Source organism: Maylandia zebra, linkage group LG14 (assembly GCF_041146795.1).
Source record: "Maylandia zebra isolate NMK-2024a linkage group LG14, Mzebra_GT3a, whole genome shotgun sequence".
NCBI classification, from domain to species: Eukaryota; Metazoa; Chordata; class Actinopteri; order Cichliformes; family Cichlidae; genus Maylandia; species Maylandia zebra.
Window position 1 is genome coordinate 30,180,140 of NC_135180.1, and position 27,885 is coordinate 30,208,024.

The 27,885-nt window shown below is 40.1% G+C and overlaps 1 protein-coding gene across 10 annotated transcripts in view; it reads right to left on the reverse strand.

Annotated features, from left to right (window-relative positions):
• Positions 1-27,885, reverse strand: part of robo2 (roundabout, axon guidance receptor, homolog 2 (Drosophila)) — a 260,051-nt gene that overhangs the window by 30,123 nt on the left and 202,043 nt on the right. For 7 of the 10 annotated variants that reach the window (XM_076873332.1, XM_004558249.4, XM_004558244.5 and 4 more), the window contains 10 exons: positions 17,258-17,394; positions 16,052-16,063; positions 12,103-12,227; positions 10,399-10,570; positions 7,515-7,720; positions 6,516-6,597; positions 6,246-6,411; positions 5,983-6,149; positions 4,581-4,702; positions 2,772-3,003 (listed from right to left, as the gene is read on the reverse strand). In XM_076873332.1, the coding sequence (XP_076729447.1) occupies positions 2,772-3,003; positions 4,581-4,702; positions 5,983-6,149; positions 6,246-6,411; positions 6,516-6,597; positions 7,515-7,720; positions 10,399-10,570; positions 12,103-12,227; positions 16,052-16,063; positions 17,258-17,394 (1,421 nt within the window). The remainder of the gene's footprint in view (positions 1-2,771; positions 3,004-4,580; positions 4,703-5,982; positions 6,150-6,245; positions 6,412-6,515; positions 6,598-7,514; positions 7,721-10,398; positions 10,571-12,102; positions 12,228-16,051; positions 16,064-17,257; positions 17,395-27,885) is intronic. The other 3 variants (XM_004558245.4, XM_012921055.4, XM_012921053.5) reach the window with 1 other exon arrangement.

Genomic DNA, 27,885 nt, shown 5'->3' on the forward strand with positions numbered 1-27,885 from the left:
CAGTTATGGCAAAGAGAATCAAAACAGAAACAAGGATGCACATACCAGACACAGATTTTTGTTCGCCATGATATTCTATAAGGACAACCCAGGTGACCGAAGCTTGCCATGATCTTTCATTAGAGGGGGATTTACATAAAAAGTAGAGCACATCCGATACTGCTATAACCTGTCTTTAATACATCACATTGATTTAATATATCATCCTTGTCTCCAGCTTGGTAGGTTTGCACAGAAAATACTGGTATTGATTTGTAGAATAATGGCCTGGCATAGTCAGGCAAGCACTCTCAGTCACACTAAGCCTCTAGCATTGACCAGGGTGGCACACGGGTCAATGAGCTTATAGGATGAAGTGCAGACAAGAAGGAAATGTGAAAAAAATAAATTTTAGGAAAAGGAAACAAAGTCTCAGTAAACATATTGACTGATTCCATCGATCAGCGAGATGAAACTAAAGCCAGTAGGTGAGGATCAGAGGGGTGATGCCCATCTAAGTGGAATCTGCACAATCCACAGGCAGCCTGGGAGTGGATAGAAACAAGACAGGTCCAAGCTTTCATAAACCTCTGTTGTTATTCTGATGGCAACAATCTTCTGACCCCACAAGGGGTAAAAGGAAAAATAAATAACAGTTGGCCCAACTGGAAATAACGTTTTAAAAATAATGTTTTCTCATTTCCACAGTGGCTGGCAGGGGTGCAGCACCACAGCAGAATACTGACAGGTCAATTACTCCTGTGCTGCCGCTCTCTCACCTCACCTCCATCCAAAATGGCACGTGTCACCCTGTAAATCTGTGCTCATCCCTCAGTGCAATTGGCCACACCAACCCCCAGAGAGCCAGAAGGCCCTGGCATGGTAGAAGATGAATGGGTCCAATGATGAACCCAACACCTTAGCCAGATTAGAAACAATCTTCCAAGGGAGCATCTGATCAACCATCAAGCTCTGGGCTCTCCAACACCGAATTACATTCAGGTGACGAAGTGCTGGATTTGTGCATGGCAGTCATCAGAAGCAATGTCGTTCAAAGTTAATGTTATGAATGATTTAGCAGCTTATTATCATGCATATTTGTGCTAAACAATACACATTTTTCATTAGAGGCCTCAGAGGCTGTGCTAATAGAGCCATTAGCAGAGTGATGTATGGCAGGCAGGAATGTGACCCTCTGTCTCGCATGCACATGGCATGCTGTGCTGGATGATGAAGGAATACAAACATGTCATCCATACAAAAAAGGAGCCAATAGCTATTGAAAAGACTGGGAGTGGGATCTCCCTAGAGATCAATGTATTGTAGATCATTAGTCTAGAAATGAACATTTATACAAACATTACTGATTTCCCTTCTCCTTAAATAAGAATTACTCTGCATAAAACATGATCCTCTGTGGTGACTTCTTAGACAATTATGCAGTGGGAATCAGATGGCAGTCAGAGTTCATTTATCAGCCATGATATGGCTGTCCAGATGGAGAGTGAGAGGACGTGTGAAAAAGGCAAAGGGAGACCAAAAAGATGGACACAGCACTGGCGCGCTGAGCATACTATAACCCTGAATCTGCCTGGACGTACTCTGGGGATTCTTTAATTGTGCTAATAACAACCTAAGTTTTAATCACACTCTGAACCGGATTTCTCTATCTGTCTAGCCACATTTTCTCAGTAGTCCCAGGGACTCTGAAGAGCCTAGAGCCCTGTGTTTGACAGTGCATTAACTCTGACCAAGCGCAGCAGCAGAGTTATGGCAGAAAGTTGTTGAGATTGTGCAGGACCTGGATGCAGATAGGGAATATTATCAGCATTGGTAATAGCTGTGACATGTGGATTTAGGAAACCTTAGGGAGATGTACCTTGGCATGTGTGACTTTAAGGTATGTGTGTGTTTGTGCCAGAGTGTGTGTTGGCGACAGCTGTAACTTGATGGCAGTTCGACTGCTGCAGTGAATGCACTAGCTGACCACAGGAGATATGGTCCCTCTGAGAAAGGGAAAATAAATGGGCCTGTCATCCCAACAGGATGTGAACTGTCTCCTGTCCATGCAGCCTGAATATGCAGTGGAAAGACAGTCTTCGCCTCCAGTATTAAGCGTCTGCATTTGTCTTTTTGTGCTGCTGTAGGTATAAAGTTATATGGTTAAAAGGTTGAAACAAGGTTGGTGGTTGTATTTGTGTTCAGGTTTATATCAAAGCAAAACAGTGTTATTGCAGGTTTTTTTTAAAAAAATGTGTAATTAATTGTAATGTCGTTTGTAGTAGGCACTAAAACAAAAGCAGTTTTACACTTAGCTTCACTTTGGTCGCTCAGTTTTAGTTCACTACAATAAACTTGATCGAAATACATATCTGTCTGTGCGCCTGTTTATAATATAGCACCGCATTGCTCTGTGGCCTTGTCAGAGCCTGTATGAATCAAGCTTTAGGTGACAGATCATCTTCACAGGAGGAAGTGTGAGCTGTGCCCAATCACAGCTCAGATCTGTGGCTGCTGGGTGATGGATTAGACGAAGGTTGGCACTAACACCACCAATCAAAAAAAACAAAACAGCTGGAAGGTCAAAAAGATGAGCATATCCTGGAAGCATGTTTAAACAAAATACAGTTCTTAGTTTTAAAGAGGGGCACCAATGATATTGCAGCAAAAACTGGCATGGAAGCAGCCTATGGGATCGTGTCACTCATCATTTGAGTGGCTGCGCCACAGTTTGATTTTATTGCTCCTGACATACAGTAATATACATATAATCAGCAAGTTCTTCCACTTACCTTCCTCGGTGGTCCTTGCAGTCCTGGATTCACTGTCCATGCCCTGAAACTCATTGAAATAAGGCCGGACCTTGATCTCATAAACTATGCCTTTCTTGAGACCAGAGAGGATCACACTTCTCTCTGAGGGGACGTTCACATCCTGGGTCTGCCATGGTCCTGGTGATGGCAGTCCCGATGTCTGTCTGTAAAGAACTCTGTAACCCTGGATGAACTGGGACTGACGATCCACCTAAAGAGGTAAAAGAAGGCATTATTTTCATTTAGTTATTTTTTATTTCAAAGAGAACTGTGCAGAGGAGATTAATGGATGCTACTTTGGGACATTTGATAGATAATATGCATTGATGTTTTTCTGCAATTCTTACAGGGCTGCATGTATAACACTTTAGAGGCTTTTATGACCAGCACTTCTACACTTTTCTGAATTAACACTGACATCATCTCATACCATAGATCCTACCACAAAGTGGTCCCCCCCAACATTAAAAAGGCATTCCATGAAGGACATAGGAATGTCTCATGTGTATTATAAATGCTAAATAGTGGCACCATAAAGCAAGTCCTACTATATTTAGGACGTGGTATGAATATAAGAATTTCATGCAGCAACAAATACATACACCCTGGGGAAATAAGGAGGATACACAATAGAGATGGTAACAGGAGATATGTCCCATAGAAAAGATGGAGAGACAGCAATTGTAGTAGCCCCCTGAAATCCACAACGGGTCCTTCGTCTAAAACTTGGAACCATTTAGCGAGACAGAAAAAGCTGAATTTATGCAGAGGAGGAACGGGTGCATAACTCACTGTAATGGCTTGTTAACAGTAGAAGAAGAAGTGAGCAGGGCTTTCAAGTGGGATGTTAAGCAGCTGTTTTTCACCAGTGTAGCTTGAGTAAATCAGCAAAATGGATTCCGTTCTTGGTGCACGAATTTTATTAATGGAATGATTTGGGAATATAAAAGCTTTCTGAAAGGGGCCACTCTGTTTACTTAAAGGGTCCCAGCCACTGATTGATTAGGCAGCCGTGTTTTGTGTTGACTGTACACTGCAATCATAAAGCAATGCTTTAGCATTAAATTAGCGAACAAGTCCACAGGGGTCAATAAAGATGTCACCAGGAAAACTGCTAATGTGGATCATTTGAAAATGCACTCCCTTTGCCACCAAGGGATTTATAGGACCACAATCAAAATAACCATGTACATATTATACAGTCTAAACACCGTAGTGTTTCTGTTCTTATTATTAAACAGATATAAATTTTTTTTAAAGTGTTTCACATTTGGCAAAATGTTCTAAACTTGGCCAAAAGTTTATTCTTATTTTGAAGCATCAGAAAGTGCATATAGGATATAGTGGATGCAAAGGTTCCTGTTTGCAGATTACTACACTGTATTACACAAAAATTAATTTCAATCTGCTTTTATCTGAGTACGGTAGTCCTTTATGTAAGCAGGAAGCAGCTGAAGACATATGGAAGATAGATGAACAACCAGATGTCTCTGACATCTCTTTTGATGTTACTGTGGTTAATAAAACCATTTTACAGCTATCTGATGTTCAGTTACTTTTAAGTTCCCATTTACAATTTCAAAGCTGCAGTCTTAGGGAATAACCTGACAAAAATTTCCTGGCATAAAACAAATCCTAGCCTCAAGGAGCACCTTCTGACTTCAAAGAGGAATATTTAATGCCAACTATCTTGACTGTGACTCAATTTTGCACAATCAAAGAATCACAATATATGCTCTTGCAGTGAAAATACTCAGCTAAAGTCTGAGTATGCTAAGCTATACTTACTGTCCATGTGACCTGAATGGTTGTGGGACTCAGGACAACAGGATTGTGCAAGCGAACTATGACCTCGCCGAGCTCCTTCTGTACGTGCCTGTGGTCCACACCCTGAGCTGGAGGGCTTATATCTACAAGAGAACAAGAAAGTAAAAATGAGAAGGAGAAGTCCCAAAGTAAAGTCAAAGAGAGTAAAATGTTTCTTACTCTTCTTAAACTCTGTTCACTCAGCTCCACACAATAAACCTTGATTCATCACCATCAGAAGTGGAATAACAAAAGAAAGAATGAATAGACCAGCCAGATTTAACAAAGACGTGTACATTTGGTAATCACGACTTCATTTAAAAAGGAGCAACTTCATCTGCATTAAAATGACCTCATTCCATTTTGTATTAAGCACTTTTCTGATCTAAAGAAAAGAAAGCAGAGTTGGGTTTGCAAAGTTCTTTAGACGTGCGACTTGTCTGCACTTACTGGGATCTGACTGAAAAACCACATCACTGAATGAACTCTGAATATATGACCCCTTAGACATACTGGATGGAAGATGAATGGACACATGACACTATGTTCCAGCTCATTTCTCCCATGCATGTGTTTCAAGTTATAAGCAATAAAAAAAAAATCCAGCATATGAGATACTGAGTGTGGCTGAAATGAGCCACATTTTGAGTTATTTACTGGAGGAAAAAAAGCCACAAATATCATTTCCTATATTTAAAAAAAAGATGCCTCATTTACACAACCCAGCGCAGTGATAAATAACATGGACACACCAAAGGAGCAAGACAGGCCAAACACAGTTAAAAGTAGTAAAAAATCACTTTATCATCAGTGCATGCTATTGTCAATCAACACTTCTATATATCATCTGAAGGTCTTCATCTCACCATGAGAGAGATAGGCTGCAAATCAAATTCACTTTTTTAGGATGGTATTAGCTTACATTTGACAGAGCACGGCCAAAGGATTGCTTGTGGGAGGGTGTTATCATATCAATGCAATCTGACTGCAGACTGTCCAGTACTGTAACCAAATCATCTTTGGGTTTGGAGACAGTCATTTTCTTCTGTTATGATGATTAACATAGCAGGCATAGCACTAACTCTGTTAGGCCTTCCAAAAGTAGACATGGCTATTTTACATAATTGCTTAAGTGCAGCCTTAATGAGCTGAACTGCAATGAAAAATTTGACCTCTTGAAAGTTGTGCAGTGTTAGTGTCAGTATAACTGTTCACTGCAGACTGCTGAGATGGGCTGATAAGTACCAGAGTTTGGAGTGGAACACAGCGACCTTAATCTATCCTTAGAAGCAAAAATCAAATTCAGCTTGTGGCTTATGAAGAACCTATGCATACATGCAGTGAATGTAATGAAGTTGCTTTATATTAGTGTTATGTAAGGTACCTTGTGTTCTGACAGGATCAGACATGGGGCTTGGATCGCTCAGGCCCTGGCTGTTCACAGCTCGCACCATGAACAGGTAGATGGTGTTCGGACGGAGACCTTTGACAGTGAACTGGGTGGTTTTGACGTGGTCTGCCACTGTTTGCCAACTGTTGCTCACTGATTGACTGCAGTGCAAGAGAAATAAAGTTATATCTGCAATCCATAGCATACCAAAGCTGATAGCTAGTGACTGGCGCTTTAATGGGAGTGGTAAAACAAACCTGAACGCTTCAATGACATAGGAGGAAACAGGAGACGCTCCAGCCAGCCCAGGCTGCCAGGACAGGGACACACTGTTCTTGGTGACATCGGTAACTTGAGGTTTAGATGGTGGGCCTGGAAGCTCATTATCATCATGGTTCTTCATTACAATCACTCCACCTGATTCTGAAAGTTTCAGTGAAGAATACAACAAACAGCCATTTTCATCAATAAACAGTAAAGTTAAAACAAATATCACGTCAATATCATGTCATCTTCCCTCGACCTACCTTTGACTTCCAAGAAGGCACTCCATGAGGTTTCGCCACTGGAGCTGGTGGCCACACATGTGTAGATCCCAGAGTCTGCAAGCTAGAACACAGTGGAATAAAGACATATATATAAATGAAAACAAGCAGCAAACAATATAAGCAGTAGTAAGGATTCCATTAATAACACTATTAGCGAAAGGGACATTTTAGTTCCCCCTCCTAAAAGCAGCAGTGACTGAATACGTGTTTCCTCCTATCGCTGACACAGTGAAACTGATGGGGGGACTTCTCCGGCTAGGCCCTGCGCTGGAAGAACCGTGTGTCATTTGTGAGTGCCTCAAAGTGCTGACGCTAATTTCCTAATGAATTCCATTTTCTACTCACCACCCTTCCATCACTTTTCCACTCCCCCTCCTTATTTCCCCACTGTCCTGCCGACCACAACAAAGACAGGCTAATTAATTTAGGATGGGCTGCAAGAACCCCCTGGACCGATGACAGCTGGCTTGTCTCTCCATCCCTCTTAGGAACTTTGGTTGTTTGTTGGTTTCTGTCCCTGTGTCTTCCTTCCATTTATTAAATAACATGTCAGTGGTCACCGGTTTTGTCAAGCGTAATAGGTATTCCACTGAGGCCACAGAGTGCAGAAAGGGAGATGCGATTCTTCTAAATTTAATCTACTTGATACATTTGCGTGTGCATAAATGTGTGTGTATATATTCTGAACCACAGCTGGATTCCATCCAACCCTTCACAGCTGAACTCAAATGGAGCTACCATGCCACTAAGTGATACAATCATGCAGGTTAAACAGGGGGGTTTGGTACTTCTTGTATGCCCACTGGAAAAACCTTGTATCCTGGAGTCTTGAAAACATGACCATGCGGTTGCAAATAACTGCATTAACATTTTATGTTAATGCTGGTTTTAAGCTCTGCTACAAAGAAAGCACAAAACTTTTAACACATAGTAGCAGTTAGTAGTAGTAACTGTGACTTTAACACTAAAATCTTTTACCCTGATGTTTTTGATCTGCAGACTGCCCAGCTCCTGCAGCGACATGCGGGGGTCCTTTCCTAGTAGACTGACCCCATCCTTCAGCCAGCTGATTGAGGGGATAGGATCTCCTGAAGCCTGACACTTCAGTAGCGCCATACTGTCAACCCCCAGGGTCTGATTGGATGGGCCTTGGCGAATAATAGGCGGAGGTCTATCTGTGAGCACTGTGAAACAAAGAGGAAAATGTGAGTGTTATCCATATTCTGTAGTTCAGATGAATGATGATGCTCATATAATGCGCATGACTATAAAATAAACTGAGTGATAGCACTGGTTATAAAACACACAGCGGGGGGCGGATATTGGTATCTATCATAAAGTAGACTATTTTCTCTGCAGGTCTTGTAATTGTGCCACAGAACAATGATTCCTGTATTTCCAGGAAAGAAAAGCTGAGTAGTGTTTTCTTCTTTCATTGATGTGGCAGAGGGATGCTAAGCGGTTTCCAGTTACTGCCTGGGTAGCTTTATTTTTACACACTACTCTAGACTCTGTGGTACAGTTTGGCGGTGAGACACTGGCCTATTGAGCCAGTATGGTTCAGATAAATACTTCATTATGTGCAGTGTGGGGCACAATAAAAGGTGAATTTTAGAAAGTACGGAAACTGGACTCTTTATTTCAAAAGAATCAGAGAAGGCAACCTTAATTTTTTTATTATTTGGTTCCAGTTTCAATTTAAATGCTACAACTTTGATGGATTCCATTTATATGAGCAAATTCATTTGTTTTAATGTGCCAGAAAAGCCTTTGGGTAACATCTGTAAAATAGGGGATGTGTCAGAGGCGATCTCAGAGATTTAGTACTGTAGCACAAAGGCAGTTTATATATTTAGAGTTGAATAATGTGGAGTCCCCCTGGCTTCGCAGAACCTACATTAATTAGAAAGTATGGATTAATGATGTCAGACCTGCAGGGGCTAATTACCAAGTACCTCAGTAACCTTTCAACACATTATCACACCTCGCTTGCAACCCTAGTTTCTGTCCCGCAGTTACATCTGATAAAAGGAAGTGTTTCCAGATTATTCTCTCTACTTTCGTAGATGCTTCGGGTCAAGAAGGTGGAGAGAAACCTGATATGTTATCCACCAGCCAAATATACTACATTAATTCCACCTTTTTGTTTTTAGGCCTCTATAATAAGTAAGTAGGGCAAATGTGATCAAATGAATCAAAAGTAATAATGTACAGTTGAAATCCAGCCAAGAGACGATTCAAAGCATTTGCTTCTAGCCAGGGACTCAGTAAGATACAGTTTGTCTTCTGATAGCATAGTTTGTCAAATTAAGATGCATTAAATTATAATGTGCATCCATGTTTGTTAAAAGATGTTTAAAGCAACGTCCCTCACATTAATGCAGTCCTTACTTAGTACAGTACACTGCTGTAAGACTCGGTTTGACAGAAGCTAAAGCGCAAACAGAAGGCATGGTTTGGTCAAGGGGTTTGATGCGTTTAATTTATGTGTCCATGGCATGTGGGAGTGACAAAGGGAGGAGGCAAAGCTCGACTAAGGCCTTGGGTCTCTGGATCAGGAATTTCTCATTACAGATCTCCTTGAACTCCACAGACTGCTGGCGGGACTCCGGGCAGTAAATCACATGAAGACTGCAGCAGGTGTGGCCATGACCTCACCCTGACCCACACCACACTCTTTCCTCCTTTTCCACTGATTTTATTCATTTTGCTAACATGTCTTCAATAGCATATCTTGGCAAAAATAAAAGTGGGAATTAAAATACCTTAACTATAACAATGCTACACATTTCATTCCAAAGTGAATGTGTTTTTCACCATACTGTCTACACTGAGTTATGGAGACATCCTATTTGTTGCCACCACCTGTCCACTATACTGCCATTAAGTTGATCACCCTGTGGCCCTGGTACTGCCAATTGTGAGCTGGAAGTAGTATCACTAATATCCAAAAAGGATATCTGTATCTTTCTTTGTAAGACTTTGATAGAGTTCTTCAGTCTGTCTGAGACACTCATAAAGAATTTAAAGCCCAATCAGAGTTCTAACACTTGTGACTGTTAAACCCGCATGCCATGTGTACAAAATGTTTGTTTAAATAAAAATACAAATACAGCTGAAAAAGTGATAAGCAGGAATTTGAAGGGCACTTTCAATTATGTACCTGCACCCGACTGCAAAACAAAACCAAAAAAATGCCCATGCTGTGTTTTTAATCTTTTTGCTAGCAGGTACTTTAGCCGACATATGGATAGCCGTCTATCTTGCCATCACAATAGCTGATTAGATGCTCCCGCGCCTAGCAAGACAAAAATAATTCATTTCATAGAAAGCCACTGTCACTCTATCAGTCTCCTTCTCCTGCTCCCGCCCTCATACACAAACATGTGGCTCCCTCACTCACCAAACCGCTGACCATTAAACTTGAACAAACTCAAGGGCAATGCTCTATTTTCTTTCCAATAGGAAGACGAGGCATTTTTAATTAAATTGCATCAGGAAAGAAAGAAATAAGTGCACAGAGCAAAAACACAGTAACTGAAGGTTATGGACATACTGACATTTCTTCAACAGTAGTTGAATTTTCTTTGCACTTTGACTGTTTAAAAAATTCATTTGTACTTGTGCACCTACTGCACACACAAAGGTCTTGAAGGCCAAATTCCTACTTGCACTTAACCAGGCAATAGCCGTGTTGTAGCTAAAAGCTGACAAACTCAAGTCAGATGCCATCAGTGTCAGTATAAGTAATTTGTTTGGTGATGGTTCACCTGCCTCACCCCATCTGCAGTGGTACTAAGCAATGTGTCAGTGTGTAGTAGTGTGCTGGCATGGCAGAAGTTACACGTCAGGTTTTCCTCACCATCTGTGACCTCCAGTTGAGCCTTGGCGAGGATACTGCCTGCAACGGTCAGGGCCTGGCAAATATAGTAACCAGCATCTGCCCGCTGCACAGATGAGATGGTCAGGGCTCCACTGGGCGACACCGAAAAGCGATTGTTGGGCTGCTGGGGTTGGTTGGGAAAGAGCAAATTCTGCAGGAAATGGAACAAACAGCCAATTAGTGAGAACATGGAAGCAGTTCAACCTGGAAGAATTACAAAAATGCTCACACATCCATCACCATTGAATCCACACATATACTGTGCACACTAACATGCAAACACATCCGACTATTAGTGTAATCACAGCATGAACAATTCTCTCTTTGACTATGTGAACCGACTTCACGAGCTGCAAAACATGTTTGATGACTTGGTTTCATACTTATTCTTGGGCCAAGCCAGTGGCTCCACTCTCTTAGGAAGGGAACTTTTTGCTCTTGTTGGCTTCATGACCACTTTCCTCTCTGTTTCAATTCCACAGTGGTTTTGAGATTTTTTTTTAAATGTATTTTTTTTAAAAGGAGACCACCTCATGTAAATTAGACTTTATTAAATATAATGTAATCTTGAATTTAGAAAGGAAGACATAATCAGCGTAACACATTTCAGAGTAAATACACAGAATTAGACGACTAATGACACAGAAAAAAGTACTTCTTTCTGAGTAGTTCCCACCTTGTCCCAGCTATTCCTGTACTCTTTTATTAGGATCCCCAGAGGGAACCAGCAAAAACAGCTGGATTGAATTACATCTAATCACTTACATGTAGCAAACTGCACAGTTTCTTTTCTATTAGACTCTATGGGTCTCCAGAACATATGAGATGTTCAACTGGAAGAAATGCATTAATGTTATTTAACTAATATACTTAATTAGCTTTAACAAATACCATCACATCACATCACATCACAGTAAGGATAAAGAATAGAAAGCTTTAATAAACACAAGGACAAGTGCCAACAAGTGCAGAAATGTCAAGAACGAACAGTCATTTGAAAAGCCTCAACTTTAATGACAAAGTGAGACACACACAAAATTTGAGTTCACATTACTCAATAGCACTGACTCACAATGCTTTAGGTAACATATTGTTATTTGAGTATCATACCTGTGCAAAGTTGTAAGCATGCGTCTCACTTCTGTTCACTGTTTTCAGAAAACTCTGTTCTAATTGTTGGCCTGCAGGCTATGCGTGAGCGTGTTTCAACCTTAGCGAGAGCTGAATCATATCTGTGGCTCATCTACAAGCCTCAACAGGTTCCTAATTGGCACTGTTGTTGACCGTTGTGAGGACACCCAGGTATTTGAATGGGTTATCTGCTTGAGTGAGGGTTAGGATCGTTCTTATCAGTACAGGGTCACAGAAAACCAATTAGCACTTTGCCAGGCACACTTTGATTTGGCGGATCCTGAGAACAAAGGTGTATCTATGTGTCTGTGGTAAAGATACCGATCGCAGATAGTGTAGAAGTGCTGTCTGTGTGTGTGTGCGCAAAGCAGGGGAATCCAAAAAACACAATGACTGTGTGTACAGTTGGTAGAATCGAAACCTGATAACGCCAGATGTACGGTAGATAATAAATCCCGCCTAAAAAGAGAGTGATATGTTTTCACATGTAAAAAATAATAATGAAAAAGTAATTAAAAAACAACATTAAACTGGATTAGTCTGTGTTTGTACCTGACTCCCCTCCTTCTGCCAGAAGACAGCAGGTTGTGGATTTCCTTTGGTTTCACATGGGAAGGTAGCAGTACGGCCTTGTGACACGATTTGGTCCCTTGGACGGATGACAAACTGGGGAGGAGCTGAAGTCAAAGGGCCAGAACAACAGTGTTAGAGGACTTGCGGTGCATAGTGAAGCCGAACATTAAGGCTTAAGGACTTCAAGCAAAAACAAGCAATATACCACATGGTAAAATCAAAATGGGAGTGCTGTACAGAGCTTCCATGCAGCATCATATCTGTCTTTTGCTCTGAACACCAGTGACTATCATGACTCTCACTGCCATGGTAACAAGGCTGGCCATTCATCCAGGTGAGACTGAAGCTGAATGAATGACAGTCACAGTGGCATTCACACAAGGAAGCGTCTCAGTCACAAAGGCATTTAGATCTGAGACAACACATAGGCACACCCATGCCCTGGAAACATCGAAAACTATAACAGGAATAGACAGGGTTAATTGTGTCTGACTTTCCATATGGAGGGTTTACTCTGCATCAGAATGCATCTCATATAAAAGTCAAGATTGTGAGCAGCTTGATACAACTTCTGATCAAAGCTGTATCAAAAGTGAGTGAGAGAAAGAAAAGACTACTTCAGTGTTTACCACACAACAAGCTAACACTTGAAAAGCTATCAAAGTCTGAAACTGTACTGTGAAGCTTTCTCAGTTAACATTCACACGTTTATCAGCAGCTAGACGAACAGTGAGACATTTCTGACTGACAACTTGACAGATGCAGGTCAATAACAAAGACAGCGGACTGGATACAACTTCTATTGGCGTGCAGTGCTGCCGTTTTTGCTTTCTGACCGTTACGTGACACCAGGTGAAGGAGGGAGAATTTCACACCAAACTTTGTTTCACAGATATTTCAATTGCTTTTTAATGAGATATTTAACAAGCAAAAGCTGACATAATCCAAGTGCATAGATGGCACAAAAAAGGGATATAGCATGTGTCCTTATGCATGAAAAACTTTAGTATCCAGACATAATAATCTATCATTTGATAGATGATGATCGGTACAAGTGCAAGAAAGCATTTTAATTATCTGAGTAAATTACTGCCTGACCCAGGGCCTCTACTTGTTTCTTCGGTGAATGTCATTGAGGGTCATGTTGACAAGAGCCATGTTTGCCAAGATAAAAATCAAAAACTCTTACAGAGGAAACACAGCTCCTGCAGAGATAATGAAAGTCAACACATTAAGGGCCCTGAGTCACTGCCATACTATCAAATAAGCACAGAGAGTGGATTAGAGGGACCATTTTCTTTGCAGAAACACAATGAGAAACACCAAGACTTCTGCAAAATTCTGACAAGAATTGTTGCAATGCAACATCTTGCACTCTTTCTGTTTCTTTTGATTTCTTCTAAGTCCTTTCTCTGATAAGCCAGCTGGTTCCAGTAAGGCCAAACTCTTCCCATTTGGCTGGTTTCATCATGTAATCCCTTTTTGGGCGTGTGTATTTGTCAAAGATACACACAGTTGGGAATGGTGCAGATGGCAACAGATTTACTGCTTTGCCGTTTGGCCTTCTGCTGCTTGGATATCTTGTGGCTCTCACAATGCTGGGCCTGATACAGAGCTCTTAAATCCTGCTCTGGCAAGGTCTTAGTTCCCTCCCTTCTCTGCTCCATTCCATACCACACACTGCATTATTAACAACTCACTAAAATGTGGTTTCACACCTTACAGAATGCCTCCTATCACTGTACTACCCAGCATGGTCCTTTGTCACTTTCTCAATTCCCATTAATGACTCTTTGTTTGCCATTCTCATGGACTTATTTACACACTTAAGCAGAAAAAGGATGCTTACTTCCTTTTTTCCCCACTATTTATGATTTAAAGTCATGTTAAATGGGCCTGAATTCTTATGCTTTGAACTGTTTTTCAGGTATGACTCATTGTTTCCAAAGGCAGACCAAAAAACACCCTCTTTTATCTACAGCCAATGTTAACATACCAAATAAAAGGAAGCAATCTGTTTGGAAACCAGTTTTGTCATGACCCACAGATATCTTGGGGGCATTTTCTGAGATATCTTTTTATTAATGGTTAAGCTTCCTAATGTGCAAGTGTGCTAAACTGTTAGATTTACTAATAAGTGCCAAAAACATCCAATCCATCCTATCTCAGTTGTGTGATTGGTGACTCCAGTTAAAACTGCAATTTAAACAAAAAGGCTCGGCTTTGTCTTTACTGCTTTTCTATTAGTCAACTACATATTTCACAACTTTTCATCCCTCTTTCTATCTTTAAATTATATTTGAATAAAATAGTCATGGGGAATGTGATTGAGAATGACCAAAAGGTAGACAGGGTCCAATGGAGAAGAACAGATCAAAACTTTCGACAAATCAAGGGGAAGTTAGTGTGCGACAGTTTCACAGCTTGGCTCAGGGCTAGCAGACATTGGCCCTGTTTTTTATTCAGAAACCCTTAATGACATATGAGAAGCTCCTTCCTGTTCCCTCCTAAGGAAACACACGATCAGGGGCCCATATTTAATTCATGACAAGTCACATCTGCCTGGCTTGGAGAGGGCTCGGCATAAAACAGCAGTCAGGGTGAAAAGAACAAATGGACAAAGAGACAGCGATCCATTCAGCACACTCAAGCACAAATATTTCTTCCTCCTTTAAAATCCCACATTCAATCATATTTTATTCAAAAGTTGACAGCAATTACTGTCTCTTCCCACAGGCAGAGTGAATGTGTAATTTCCTCCATCTTCTTGGAAACTGACAGTTTGACAATCAGAGAACCGCCACTGCTGTTTTGCCAACCAAAGTCCTGCCATTGAGGCAGTGTCTGTTTTTTTCTACCAGTCAAGCTTGTCTTGACACACACTTCTTTTCCCTTTCTTTCTCCTCCTGCATATTTCTCATTATTGCATTCTTCCCATTTCTGCACTCAAAAGCACGTCTTTCTCTCAAGATGCCAATTTTCACTTACTCCCTCTAACAATCTCACATATGAAGTGTGCCAAATGTGGTTTTCTGTTGACCTACACCAATCTATTGGGAAATAAAACGACATTCCCAGACCGGTGTTCTTGGGCTCAGAAGGAAAGAAGCTGATCAAAACTAAACAGATCTCAGCTCTGTGATCCAAAAATCCACAGATGGCCTCAAGACTCGCAAGTTAAACACATTCTGGACCATATGAGATGACAATGTCTGAGTCAATTACACTGCTAGCCCACTCTTTCACTGTAAAGAATAGAGACTACAATCTAAAGAACCTTCAGTTTAGAGGAACAATGCTAACATAAGCCTTGATCTATAATAATAAAGCAACATACGCAATATTCATCAGCTGCGAGTAGAGCTCAAGTATATGCGATAAAAATACAAAATGAATAGTAACTTTGTGACAATGCAAAGTTTAGGACAGCTGTTTATCCACGGGAAAGCATTTCTAGTAAAGTCGTAAAGCATCAAGGAATTTCTATGTACCTAACACTCCTGAAATTAAACCTGAGAACTGCCACTAGAAAACATCATTTATTCATTCATTCATTCATTCATTCATTCATTCATTTTAAACTGGATATGCTAAAGAGCACAGCGTGGAGAGAACAAAAAAAAAGGATTTGTCTAAATCTATATCTGATGTATAGACAGAAAAGTTTTAGTATAGTTTCTGAACTCTAAAGTACATACAAGAGCCAGTTAACGAAAAGAGATACAGCTCTAAAATCTGCAAATATCTCACAAGTATCTGATGTACAAAAAAAAAACAACTGAAAGGAAAGGACAACTTATGCAACAAATGTGTTAGTCAAGTACAGGAATGTTAAAGCGATGGTTAGTGATTGTCAAGCAGTCAAATGCAACAGGGTGTATGGAGAAGGCATGCAGCATGGGATCAAATCAGAAGGATGGGTACTTACCGACGGGGCGAGCTGGAAACACGACAATGGTGGAGTGGATACACAAAAGAAACAAATTAAGACACAGACGCACAAACATAAAACAACACAAAAGGAACAGAACATAATAAAATAAGACAAGGGAAATCAAAATCAGAATGAATGACATGTTGTGTTGGGCAAACACACTTTTAGCACAGTGTAAGCGTTACAAAGAGAGGATCCAGTAGGTTTTGTCCACTGCCCACTGGACAGTTTTGCTGATGAGCTCCCATCATCTGTTTCTCAGACCCCTGAATGACAGAGGCCGTCTGATGTGAATACCCACTGGTAGTCAAAAGTCTTAAATTGCATTCAAATTTCAGTGTGGGCAGTCATTATTGCTCCTCAGGGACAAATACACTGCTGGACCTTCTCTGCAATAATGAAATCTACAATTCTATGGGTGGTGTATGTTTGTAGTAGCGAGGCAAAGATGTGTTTGCCATAAATGCTGATGAACAGAACCCAAAAAAAGGAAAGAGGAGGAAAAAGAACCAAAAAAAAAAAGTCAGGCATGTAGGTTATATCCAAAGGATGAGTCTTCTGAAAGTGTCACAGAGAAGTAGTTGTTGGTAGTTGTTCCCAATGTTTCCTCTGCATTGCCGTATGGGTACTCATGGTGAAGTAAACAAAAAAACTTAGGTGGTGCTCTCACGAATCTGGATTCATAAACAAGTAGTCAACCAAGACCTTGTTTTACCTCCTCTGGTCCTCTGTGTCGCTGTAAAGCGCTCCACAGAGACGTTAAGCACTCGACTTTAATGGGAAGAAGAGTGGTGAAAATAGAAAAAAAAATGGTTAGAATGATTTTATTAACCTTGCAAACCCCAGGTGTGGTGTGCACCAGTAATCTGTGAAATGGCTTTGCTGACTGGGTGGTTACAGCATGGAGGGCAGTGTGGCTTGCAGGCCACCACAACAGGGGGAGGGTGGCAGAGTGTGTCGACGCTGCACTTGGAAATGTAAATAATTAAACAGATTCATGGACTGCCTACATCTCTCTTGGCTATAGTACTCAGCATTCTGCATTTCCACTTGTGTAATGGGGACAGTAACGAGTGAATTATCAATCCAAAACTTCATCTTTGTATATAAGAAGAATAAGAACAATACGCTCAACAGTTTCTCTGTGTGTTTTTAACTGATTGATTTAATTGTTTGAATTGATATATATCTGTTTCATACCTCTGACTGTGAGGGTGGCGGAGGCCTCCAGCTTGCCCACACGGTTTTCTGCGACACAGGTGAATGTGCCCTCGTCATTAATGGAAGCCTTCTTCACTCTCAGCACATAGTCCTCCTTGTCATACTTGATCTCATACCTGTTAACAAAAACATAACACTAATATTCAAGTTGCCTGATCATCGTTTAATTCAAATGCTATGAAAAAGAAGCATTAACCAAGTAAAACTCTTTTTAGAACTGTATGACAATAGATGTTAAAGGTTTTCCCCTCTTGGAGTGGTACAGGGAAGCAAAACTGGTCGTTTTGACAAATGGAGATCGCAAGGAGCAGGATCAATTATTCAACAATGACGGCAATACACAGAGACGTATTCATTCAATTGGAAACGCTCAAAACCTGTGCAATATTCATGAGCTGTTTTTCAATAACTGTGTGTATATATACATGTGTGTGTGTGTGTGTGTGTGTCTCAGCTCTATATGATTTTTATCGACACTACACTTTCTTAGTGTAAGACATGTTAACTGACTGAATCAATATATCAAGTATAGCAGGGAAAGGTTGTTTCCAATTTCATTGTGGTAGTCAAATATTTGTGTTGATGTGTGTCTGCAGACCTTTGTGAATTATATGGTAGTTGACAAGCCGGCAATGCTGGTATGGTTTGTTTTTGCAGTCTGTAATTGAAGAGGGTGCCTGTTCTGGCAGTGTGTAAGTAGTATGTTAGTTGAGGGGTGGTAGTGCTGTGTGATGGTGGTCTGTCAGGCTGACAGTCCTTCCCTGTCCACAGTCTGTCACTCACAGAGGCCAAAAACAGGCATCAGTTCAAAAGATTAATGTTAGATCTGCATTAGACAAGAATGTGATTACAGATATTTTAAAAGATTAGCATGTAGAAAACAATAATATTGGTAGAACTGATGCAGTGCAGTTAGTTCAATAATTTGTTGGACAAAGTCACAATTTTTGTATTTTTGCCTTTGTATACTGCCACAGTGGACTTCAAATTAAACGGATTAAACATCCAGTATCTGGTTAAAGTGCAGACTTCCAGCTTTAATTAAACAGGCTTTACAAAAAAAAATCTGCATTAACTGGACAATTAACTGACAAGCAGATTTGTGGTCAGGTGAGGCCTGTTCCCTTGTTATTTCATGACAAATGAAGCAGACATAATATGTGAAGTTGATTCAATGTGTTGAATTGTTATTTAATAGCTTTTCACTGTCAATTTGAGTATGAGGCACATATAAATGCCTGTGCCAGTAAGGGAGGGCATCATTAGGCTGAAAAAAAAAGAATAATAATAAATGAGAGAGACAGCAACTACTACAAGTGAGCAAATCAGCAACATCTGGTAATTTCTTAAAAAGAATGAATGAGGGCCTGAAAGAGTTTTAGCTGTCATATAATATAACTCACAGCACACCATGAAATAATTATTTCAAGAGTTAAAAAATACAATTTCATAAGATCCAACCAAGTCAACACCACTGTCGAAGAGGGATCATTGTCGAAGTCTGCAAAGTCTGCAAAAGATTTTCAGACTTTTTCAAATCCACACAGGAGCTTTAAAGAAAAAGCCTGACATCATATTACTCTTTTATTATAGCACATGCCCATGTGCTATAAAGCTCCACACTTGCACTCCAACAACTATTAAAAACACATAAAGAACCGCAATGTCTGCGTTACAGAGCAAACCCTACAGAGATTGAAAATGCCAAAGCAGAGTTGTTTCTGAACAAACTACACTGGTCATGTTCTCTGTAATGAAGAAAAATACTACCCAGTCCAACAGTTTGACTGTTTTATGTGTTTTTAATGGTTTTTTGATAACAATAGAACTTTACAACACAGAGAAATACACCATATAAGGCTTTGGCTTTACAGATGATACTAGTTAAAGGTGTAAAGTTTTGAGTTTGGCTTTTGATCGTCAATAAAAAATGAAATTATACTTTTAAGTGTGTTTGTTTTTTTATAAAAAAAGAGGATAACATTTACTCTGGATACCACAATTGAAGTTTGGATATAAGGACAAACAGTGTTTAACAGTAGTACTTTGTAACTAAGGTAAGAGTATGATATGGTCCATTTCCCTGAGAGTGGAAAACACCTCTCTGCTCAACCATCAGGTGCACTGATGGCTGTTTTCCACTGGCAGCTGCAAAACTAATCTATCCTGTCTATCCATGTCTATTTTTTTTTACCTGCTGTTATGACATTTCCTCAGCAAGCATTCAATGGCAGCTTTATTGAAGTAAATTCCTCAACTATGCCTGTTCCACCCCTCCACACATGTATTTAAGGAGCCATAATGATTATTTGACTGAGTCATGACTGACTGCTTTGTTCTAGAGAGAAGTGATGTACAGTTCAGGTAAGAGTGGGGGATGTGCATAAAGCATTTATTGTTGAAACCGAGTGCGTGGCATCCAGAGGAATGAGGCAGCACATTCTGTGGCAAGCTTGCTGTCAGATGAAAAACAAACAAGCTAATAAAGAAAGCATCCTCCAGTACCTTCCCTCCGGATGGTAAGGATCAACGTGATTTCCTTACTTGGAAGAAAAGGTGAAAGAGTGGTGGGACAAGTTAGGGCTTATGCAAAACAACACGACTCCTGAACAAAAGGAGAGGTGAGCAAGTGAATAACACATAGTTTCCACCGTTTTCAATCAAGCTACGCAAAACGACTCTCAACCGAGGCTGGCTCTCAAACTTCTTGCACGACATGCGCTTTCACCTTGTTTCTCACATTTTAACACTGGCCAGACCAGTCTCAATCGTTTCTGAAAGGTTTTGTCAGCACAGAAGGACTCACCAATAATGAACATAGATTTGAGAAAACATTAAAAGCAACTGGCACTGTGTTTGTTGCTTTCAGCTATTTGTAGGAATCTTTCATATGAGTTTAAAAAAATACATTCATTATAGATTTAACTATAGGATCCAAAGGCACATCTCTAAAGTACGGGAGTTGTATACATATATGTCTGTGGCACAACAGTGGTTACTTAGTATATAACTAATAATTATCTAGCACATTCAAAAGCGTTCAGTAGTTAATGGTAAATCTGTCCCTTTTCTCTGTGTTGTCACACTCAGAGCTACAGTTTCTATTTGTTAGGCTACAGCTACACTACAGAAATAGTGTTTAGAGACCACTGCGCAACTAAAATTATTATGACAGTGTGAATCAACTTACAATCTTCTTGCTTTTTAAATGGTCACTTTGAATGAAGGGTCCAGGTCCGACACCTGTATGAGTTCGTTTCTTCACACTCACATTGGTGCATCAAGAATGTGATAAAACGGCAATAAGACAAAGTAAGTCTGCTATCAGTTTTTGACTGAACAGGGTCAAGCTGGCATTTAAATACAATCTGTTTCTGATAATACTATGATTAACTGTGAGGAAACTCAAATCTGTTGCAGACTGTTGCAAATATGTTGGCATCTACGTCAAACGTGTAGCGCTGTACCAGCGTGCTACTACTAGACCTGGCAGAATCCACACAGACTGGGCCAGATCTAAATTGGGCAGATGTATAAATTTAGAAACAAACAGATGCAGGTAATTAATTTCATTACTGACCATCATTCTAACAAGAGCAGCACAAATTTGCTGATAAATGATAAATAAGAGTAGGCTGAAGACAAAGAAATATGTCTATTACATAAGGGGGAACTCTTCTGTTAAAAATTATAGGGAACTAGTTGTAGTCCTGAGAACCGAGAATCAGGTGGAGAACAGGATTTATCCTGAGCTGCTTTACCACAAACTATATAAATCTGGAATCTATGTATAACAGCTGGCATGCACGTGTAGAAGAACACAAAATATTTTTTACTGGCAGATCCTAAGCTGTCTATGTGTTAATGAAATTAGCGCTACTGTGCCATGTCCCCAAATACACAAACTGCTTTGGTTTTTCTGCATTTTGAGAAAATGACCTGGAGTTGCGTACCATCACTGGTGTCACATATCCTGCAGCTACAAAGGCTTTTCAAAAGAAATGTTACGCACACGGTTTGTTGTTTTTCAACTGATGTTACAGCTGCTGTGATGGGTTAATAGAGAGGAAGACACACACTCTTGAGTGAAAACATCAATGTTAATGTGAGATTATTCACTGCATCACTGATGCTGTATGTTACAGAATTAACATTAATTTACTAGATGAACCTTAGTTATCTATGTGGAAAATTATAGCTGTGTTAAAAAACCCCAATAATAATAATAATAAAGGTGATACGCTGCAGACGATGCTCTGCAGTAACGCAAAAAATAAATAAAAAATCTCTTGTCAGAGCAAATTTGTTTTTTTTTCAGGAATCTACTGTAGTGTCATAATAATTCTTTAATCCGACAGCATTTTGTGCTGTTGTATTTTGACATTATTTTATGTTGTATATTACAGTTAAGTGGTAGAGCTTCCCAAAGAGTGCAAAGTAGATGGGGACTATAATGCTGGCATGGTTTACCGTTTGTCTTGTTGGTCTTGATTGCCAGGTCTGAAGTGGAAAGCATGAGTCTGGAAATATATCATTTAACAAACCCTAACCCTAACATACTGTTACATTCAGACATTAATCTAACACACTAACACATTAAATGGAATAACACAGAAACATGGATGTTTCTCTATGTGAACTGCTCATAAAAGGCTTTCAGATGTGTTTTCATTGTGTACCAATTTAGAAATTTACAAATGTGACTAAAAGCCTGAAACACAAAAAGGAAGACATGCATTTGTATGTACTGTATGCATTTCAGATGCTCCAATAAGTACAGTTCAGTTCTTCTCTGTTTCAACAATATCCCAATCTCATTGTGAAGCAGGAATATGTGGAGCTTCTCTCTAAACACTCAAAGTAAGCACTAAGTAAAGAGCATCAGGGCAAAGCCAAAGTTTTGGCACTGGGCTCACAGTTTTGAGCTTTCTAGTGGCGTCAATTACACACTCATTCTGATAACATCTCCCCCTCTCACATATCGTGTGCAAAATAAGATATGCTTTTCTGTATTAAATTTAGTGCAATTTACAGTAAATTGCCCACCACAAACCTTAGCAAATTGGGTTTGTGCATTTCATTAGTTGATAGCGCAGATGAGTTTTGCTCATTGGTCTAGACTGACTCCAACTTACTCAGAGTGATTACAACATGTTGGCAATGTGTCTGCATTTATGAATTTGATGGTGATCATTTGGAAACCTTCACTAGTTTGTTTGAGAGGGACTGAAGTCAGACAGTGATGGACCAATCAAAATTGTTGGTTGCAAGCTGGTCACTTCAACTACTCAAAATCCCAGAAAGCCAAAAAATGAAATGCAATCATTCATCAACCATCAGTTTTCCCTGGTCACACTGAGGCTGCCCTCCTATTTTTGCACTAGTATGACTGAGGTCTTACCCAGCAGTCATCGTTAGACTTTAGCAAATTATTTAATTTTACTAATTATGTGATCTTTTAAAGTCTAAAGTACATTATATATGCCTTCGGCAAGATTTTACACTTTTCATTTTATATATTAAGAGCACTGATGCATATTATAGACAATGTAATCAGCCATAAAGACGCTACTGTAACAGCTAAAGTGCTTAGAGAGGTTCCCACAGTCTTGACTGAGCCCTTGCCTTGTGGACAACCCAGGTATGCACATATTGGACAACATTCTTATTGTTCTTGGTCCCATCTCTGTCAGACTCTCAAAACAGGACCTTAGGCCCGTCCATGACTTATTAGAGGAACATGAGTACAATCAATCTGTAATCAACTTCCCATATGATATCAACCTTAATGACAAGATGAGTGGAAATACTCACGGATAAGAGGCAGTTGTTGCCACACACACACACCCACACACATACTCGCACACGTACGTACGCACAGCGAGGGAACAGTAGCTCTTTATTGTGACTGAACTTGGGGAGAGTTCTGTTCTCTATTAGAGGAGGAATGTAATTGCACATGAAGAAGTGCTGTGGAAAGGATAGGAGAGCCAAGTTCACCCTGCTGGACTCCATTTTTTTTTAAACCAGAGATGGAAGAAATACGAAGACACACACACACACACTCGTGAAGGGAGATGAGGAGTGATAGGAATGTAAGCAAATGGCGAAACAAAGCGGCATTTTTCAGTTGTCAACTTGATGTGTTGAATGCTGAATGTAGAAAGCAGCACAGAGATGACAACTTTACTGGACATAATTTAAAAGGATTACGGCTCAAAAATCCTCCAGATCATCTTAGAGGATTTGCCTTTAAACTGTCTGTCACGAACACAGTCACCCATGTTCGACCCTCAGTCTTGTGCCAATTCACTCACATTAAGAGAATCTTATCTTGGTTGTATGTATGACTGGATGAGTGTGTCTACAAAATGATTCAACAGGAGAGGATCTTATCTGCCTCGCCTCTGCGAGTGCATGTGAACGGAACTGTGAGGAGGGAGAGGGGTTGTGTGCCAACTCTAAGCACATGAGTCAGACTCCAGATACAGTAAAGGACTAATTCCAGCTTGCTCTCTGGCCTCACTGCTCTAACACACAGTCTCCTCTCTGCTCCATTTCGCTCTGACAGTCTGATCCAGTTTTACACCATCTGACTGCTACTTTACCTCATGCTGATCAAAGCAACCGGAGTATACCTGTCCAAGCCTCGTCACCCATAAGAGGGAATCAATTAACCACTATTGCTTCTCATCTTGCTTCACTAAGGCCCTGAGCCAGAGCTCCAATCCTTGGTCCCTGGCACACCTCTTGTGTTAGCAGGATAAGGGCCTTCACAACAGTCCAACTAACATTCATCACTGTGTCCAACTTTAATCACACAACGGTTAAGCAAGATTCCAAAATTTATGATTAGGTTGGCAGTTTAGTGGGGAAAAAATTACCCTTTTACCATTATTATGTTTTTTCGAATAGTTCTTCTCCCCATTGCCTTAGCAAGCAGTTCAAACTTTATTTAAAGCAGGCACTATGGCTTTAATGGAAAAAACATAAAACTGGACCTTGCTAACCAATGCCTGGAGGCCTTTTTTGATATATGATGGCATATTTATGGTCGCTTACCAGTAGATGTTCTTAATAATGCATAACAATGTCATATTCTTGTTACAAACTATTAGTCAGTTATCTATTTAGCTTGCTTAGTTGGTGACACAGTTACTGTTAAGAAATCCTAAAGAAAATACACCTGAACAAATGAATAATATTTCATTCACCCACCCCCTTACAGACCCACTCATAAATACTAGATGTATCCACTTATATATCAAGGCAAGTAATGGAGACAGGAACCATAGCTTGTCATCTTTTCATTCTGCTGAGTTGCAGAGGTGAGAAATCACTGAAATTGGGTGGTCAGCATAACACAGGCACTCCTGTCACACTAGCTTTAACAGCTCTCTCAAAAAGAATGACCCACACATCTCTATCATACACGAACCCCCACACATGAACACACCACGAAGGAATTGAGTCAGAAAGAAAGGCTTTTCTGCTGAATGTTGCAGGGGCTGTGCTGTGGAGGTCAACAGGGAAAGGTGCCTTGAATACAGATGGATTGCAGGACCAAAGGGGCTCTGATAAGGCACAGGAGAGGGTACAAGGTTCCAAAGCAAATGAAGAGTGAGAGCTATACCGAAGGAGGGAAAGACATGGGCCACACACTTTGCTAGTAGGCAGCGGGAGATAATACACACTGCCCAAGTCTTTTCACTGGGGTTCATAGACTGTGCTAGAATAGAATCCTTTCTGTTTTGAAAAATGAAGCTTGCCAGCACTCATTTCCAGGCTCTCTGATGTGGGAGAAGCTATTGTGTGCTTTTGGCACAACGTCCAACTGATGGACATTAATCTGATACTAATTTAATCCACATCAAGACATTTTTATAATTGGAAAGAACTGCTTAAGCGTAAACAAATGTATAAGAATTATGTCAGTTCTGACAAATTATGGGTGACTCTACTACTGTGTGGATTTTAGGCGCAGAAATCCAGCTGCTTGAAGACATCTGCAAGAGGTTTTTCCTGGAGAGGACATGCTGCTTTTCCATCTGAGCTGAATCTTAAATGCTTTGTGTTGACGAAAAGAAAAAAAAAGTTCAATTTGAAACACATTTAAAAAGAGGAAGTTGGATAATTGTAATATTACATGTACTGGTCAGTGGTTTTAATCCCACCTGGAGCACATCTAAGTTAATTTTCTTCTCCTATGCTGGTAATAATTAAAGTCCCCATTACCCACTGTTTTTCAGCACACCTAATGGTTTGCTCATAATTTAGGTCTTGTCCTAAGAGAGACCTTGAAATTTAGTTTAATTAGTTCAGCACACTGTTTGAATTTCTGTGTAACAATAGAGGAAGTGGAAGTGTTTCTTTTTTTCTGACCTGACAGCAAAATCCACTCCTATCTGGGAGCCCAGATGATAAAGAACAAAAGGAAAAACATAACTAGAGAAAGATGGGCTGATCTCATTTTAGCTATAGCTTATTGTTTTGGTCTTTTTGTTTGGATAAAGTGACCATCCTATAAGTAATTTAATGTGTGGTAAACACATGTAATGTATTTAACTCTATCATCTTACAGATCATGGTTCTCTGGGATTCAGCAGAGAAGGATTGGTGCAACTGTGTGTTCATCAGGAATATCAGTTCTATCTGAGCTGGACTTTCCGGGAAAAAAATAAAAAATAGTCCAAAGATAACAAGTGTATAAATTTACCTAATTCTCATCTTACTTAGAATAAGATCAAGACTCAGTGTAAATGTTAAAAGAAAAAGGAATATCTGGATTCTTTATCATTATACTGCAGCTGTTGTCCTCTGACCTTTAAATTTACAGTTTCAGGCTATTTCCTCTGACATATGCCAGACTGTAAATTAAAAGGTTTCACTTGGAGATTACAAGGGTTTCAGTATCATACTGTATAATGACACGACAACAGAAGAGTTGACCTATTTCATTACACTGCACTATCAAGGGCTGTTGACTAGTATCCCAGAGTAGATGTAGCTGTTTGGTGATTAATTATTTATTTTTCTATTGCAAACACAGTAAAATACCCAAACAGTGGTAAACGAGCATCACATTTGTCTTTGTCCTCTAATTGAAACCATTCTGTCTCTATCTTCTTTTCTATCCCACAGAGAGACCGAAGCCAGCGCCATCCTGGCATGCTTTATGTCTATGTGCCAATGTGTGTGTGTGTGTGTGTGTGTGTGTGGCTGCCTGGGAGGCTGCTGGAGCCACTGAGCATATTAACAACCTGTTTACTCAGCTGAAGCTCCATTTCCCTTCTTCCTAGTATAAATGAAGCACACAGAGACATCCACATAGAGATGCAGGTACATAAAGGGACCAGCAAAGTTAAAACAATTTAATGGTAAAGAGGACGGGCCTTGCTAAGTCTCCCTCTTTCTACAGCTTATCATAATAATAAGGACACTGTAACCTTTTCGGTTAAAGAGCAATCAAAGACCACTTCCCACTGCATATAGAACTACTTGATCCTTAGTCATCTACATTCCTGTGATGGAAACCCATACCGATACAGCTGGAGTGGCCCAAAGGCAAACTAGGCACTAGTCCTGAGTGAGAATGTTAACCACTCTTCTGTTAATTAGAATAAAAGGAGTTCTGTTTGATGTTTATTAAGTGAAGATAAGCAGCAGAGAAAGCAGGAACAGATCGTCACTTAACAATATACAATGCAGTCTTCTTTTTGGCAGGCAACAAAGGCAGAAGAAAATGTCAGAATTAAAATATCGTCTGTCTTCACGGTTGTTTTTCTGCTTCAAAGCAAAACTGGGAGAATTAAATATAGCAAGAAAAAACAACCGTTCACATATTGTAATTAGTAACACTGCAATATTTATCTCTTATTAATTTTGGCATTATCTTTTTCATGTGCATCGTATCCAAATAAGGCCAAACTTCAAAGGGATGGAACAGTTAGCAAGGACGCAGGCACATGACACTCATACTCCGTTATAAATCTGTTAATTAGTGTACAAAATGAACTCATTTCCAGAGCCAACTCCCTATCAAAGACATGAGTGAAATACTTTTATGTGTTTGCTTTGGCACAGAGCTCATGTCCCACTGCCCAGTGAACCAAATCCTTATCAGACACAAACAACCCGCCTACGCTCAGCTCTGCAGCTAGCCTTGAGAGAGGACAGGTCCACTGTGTGTACGTGTTATGAGGTGATCCAAGCAGTGTGTGACTTGCCTGCTGGCTGGGGACAGTATACCGGTTTCTTTGAAGTCCACTTCTAACAATGACACTGCTTTTGACTGTAAGTCAAGTGACTCATGGGAAGAAACAGGCCAACACGCAGGACCCAGAACGAACAGTATCACTATATCGTCAGTGGCTTTTTACAGGAAGTCAGATAGCCTAAAGTTGGCAGTGGTGCTAGAGTTTCTCTCCAAATTGTAGATTTTTACTGTTTTTTCCTTACATCGGTTTCTATTTCTGCAAGTGTGAGTAAACATGTGCATCATGTCTGTGATGATACACAAACTGAACGGGGTTAAACGTGTATAGGAGGTAATGATTATCTTCCAGGTTTCTGGTGTCTATGCCAAGAATTCCCCTGAACAGCTGCAC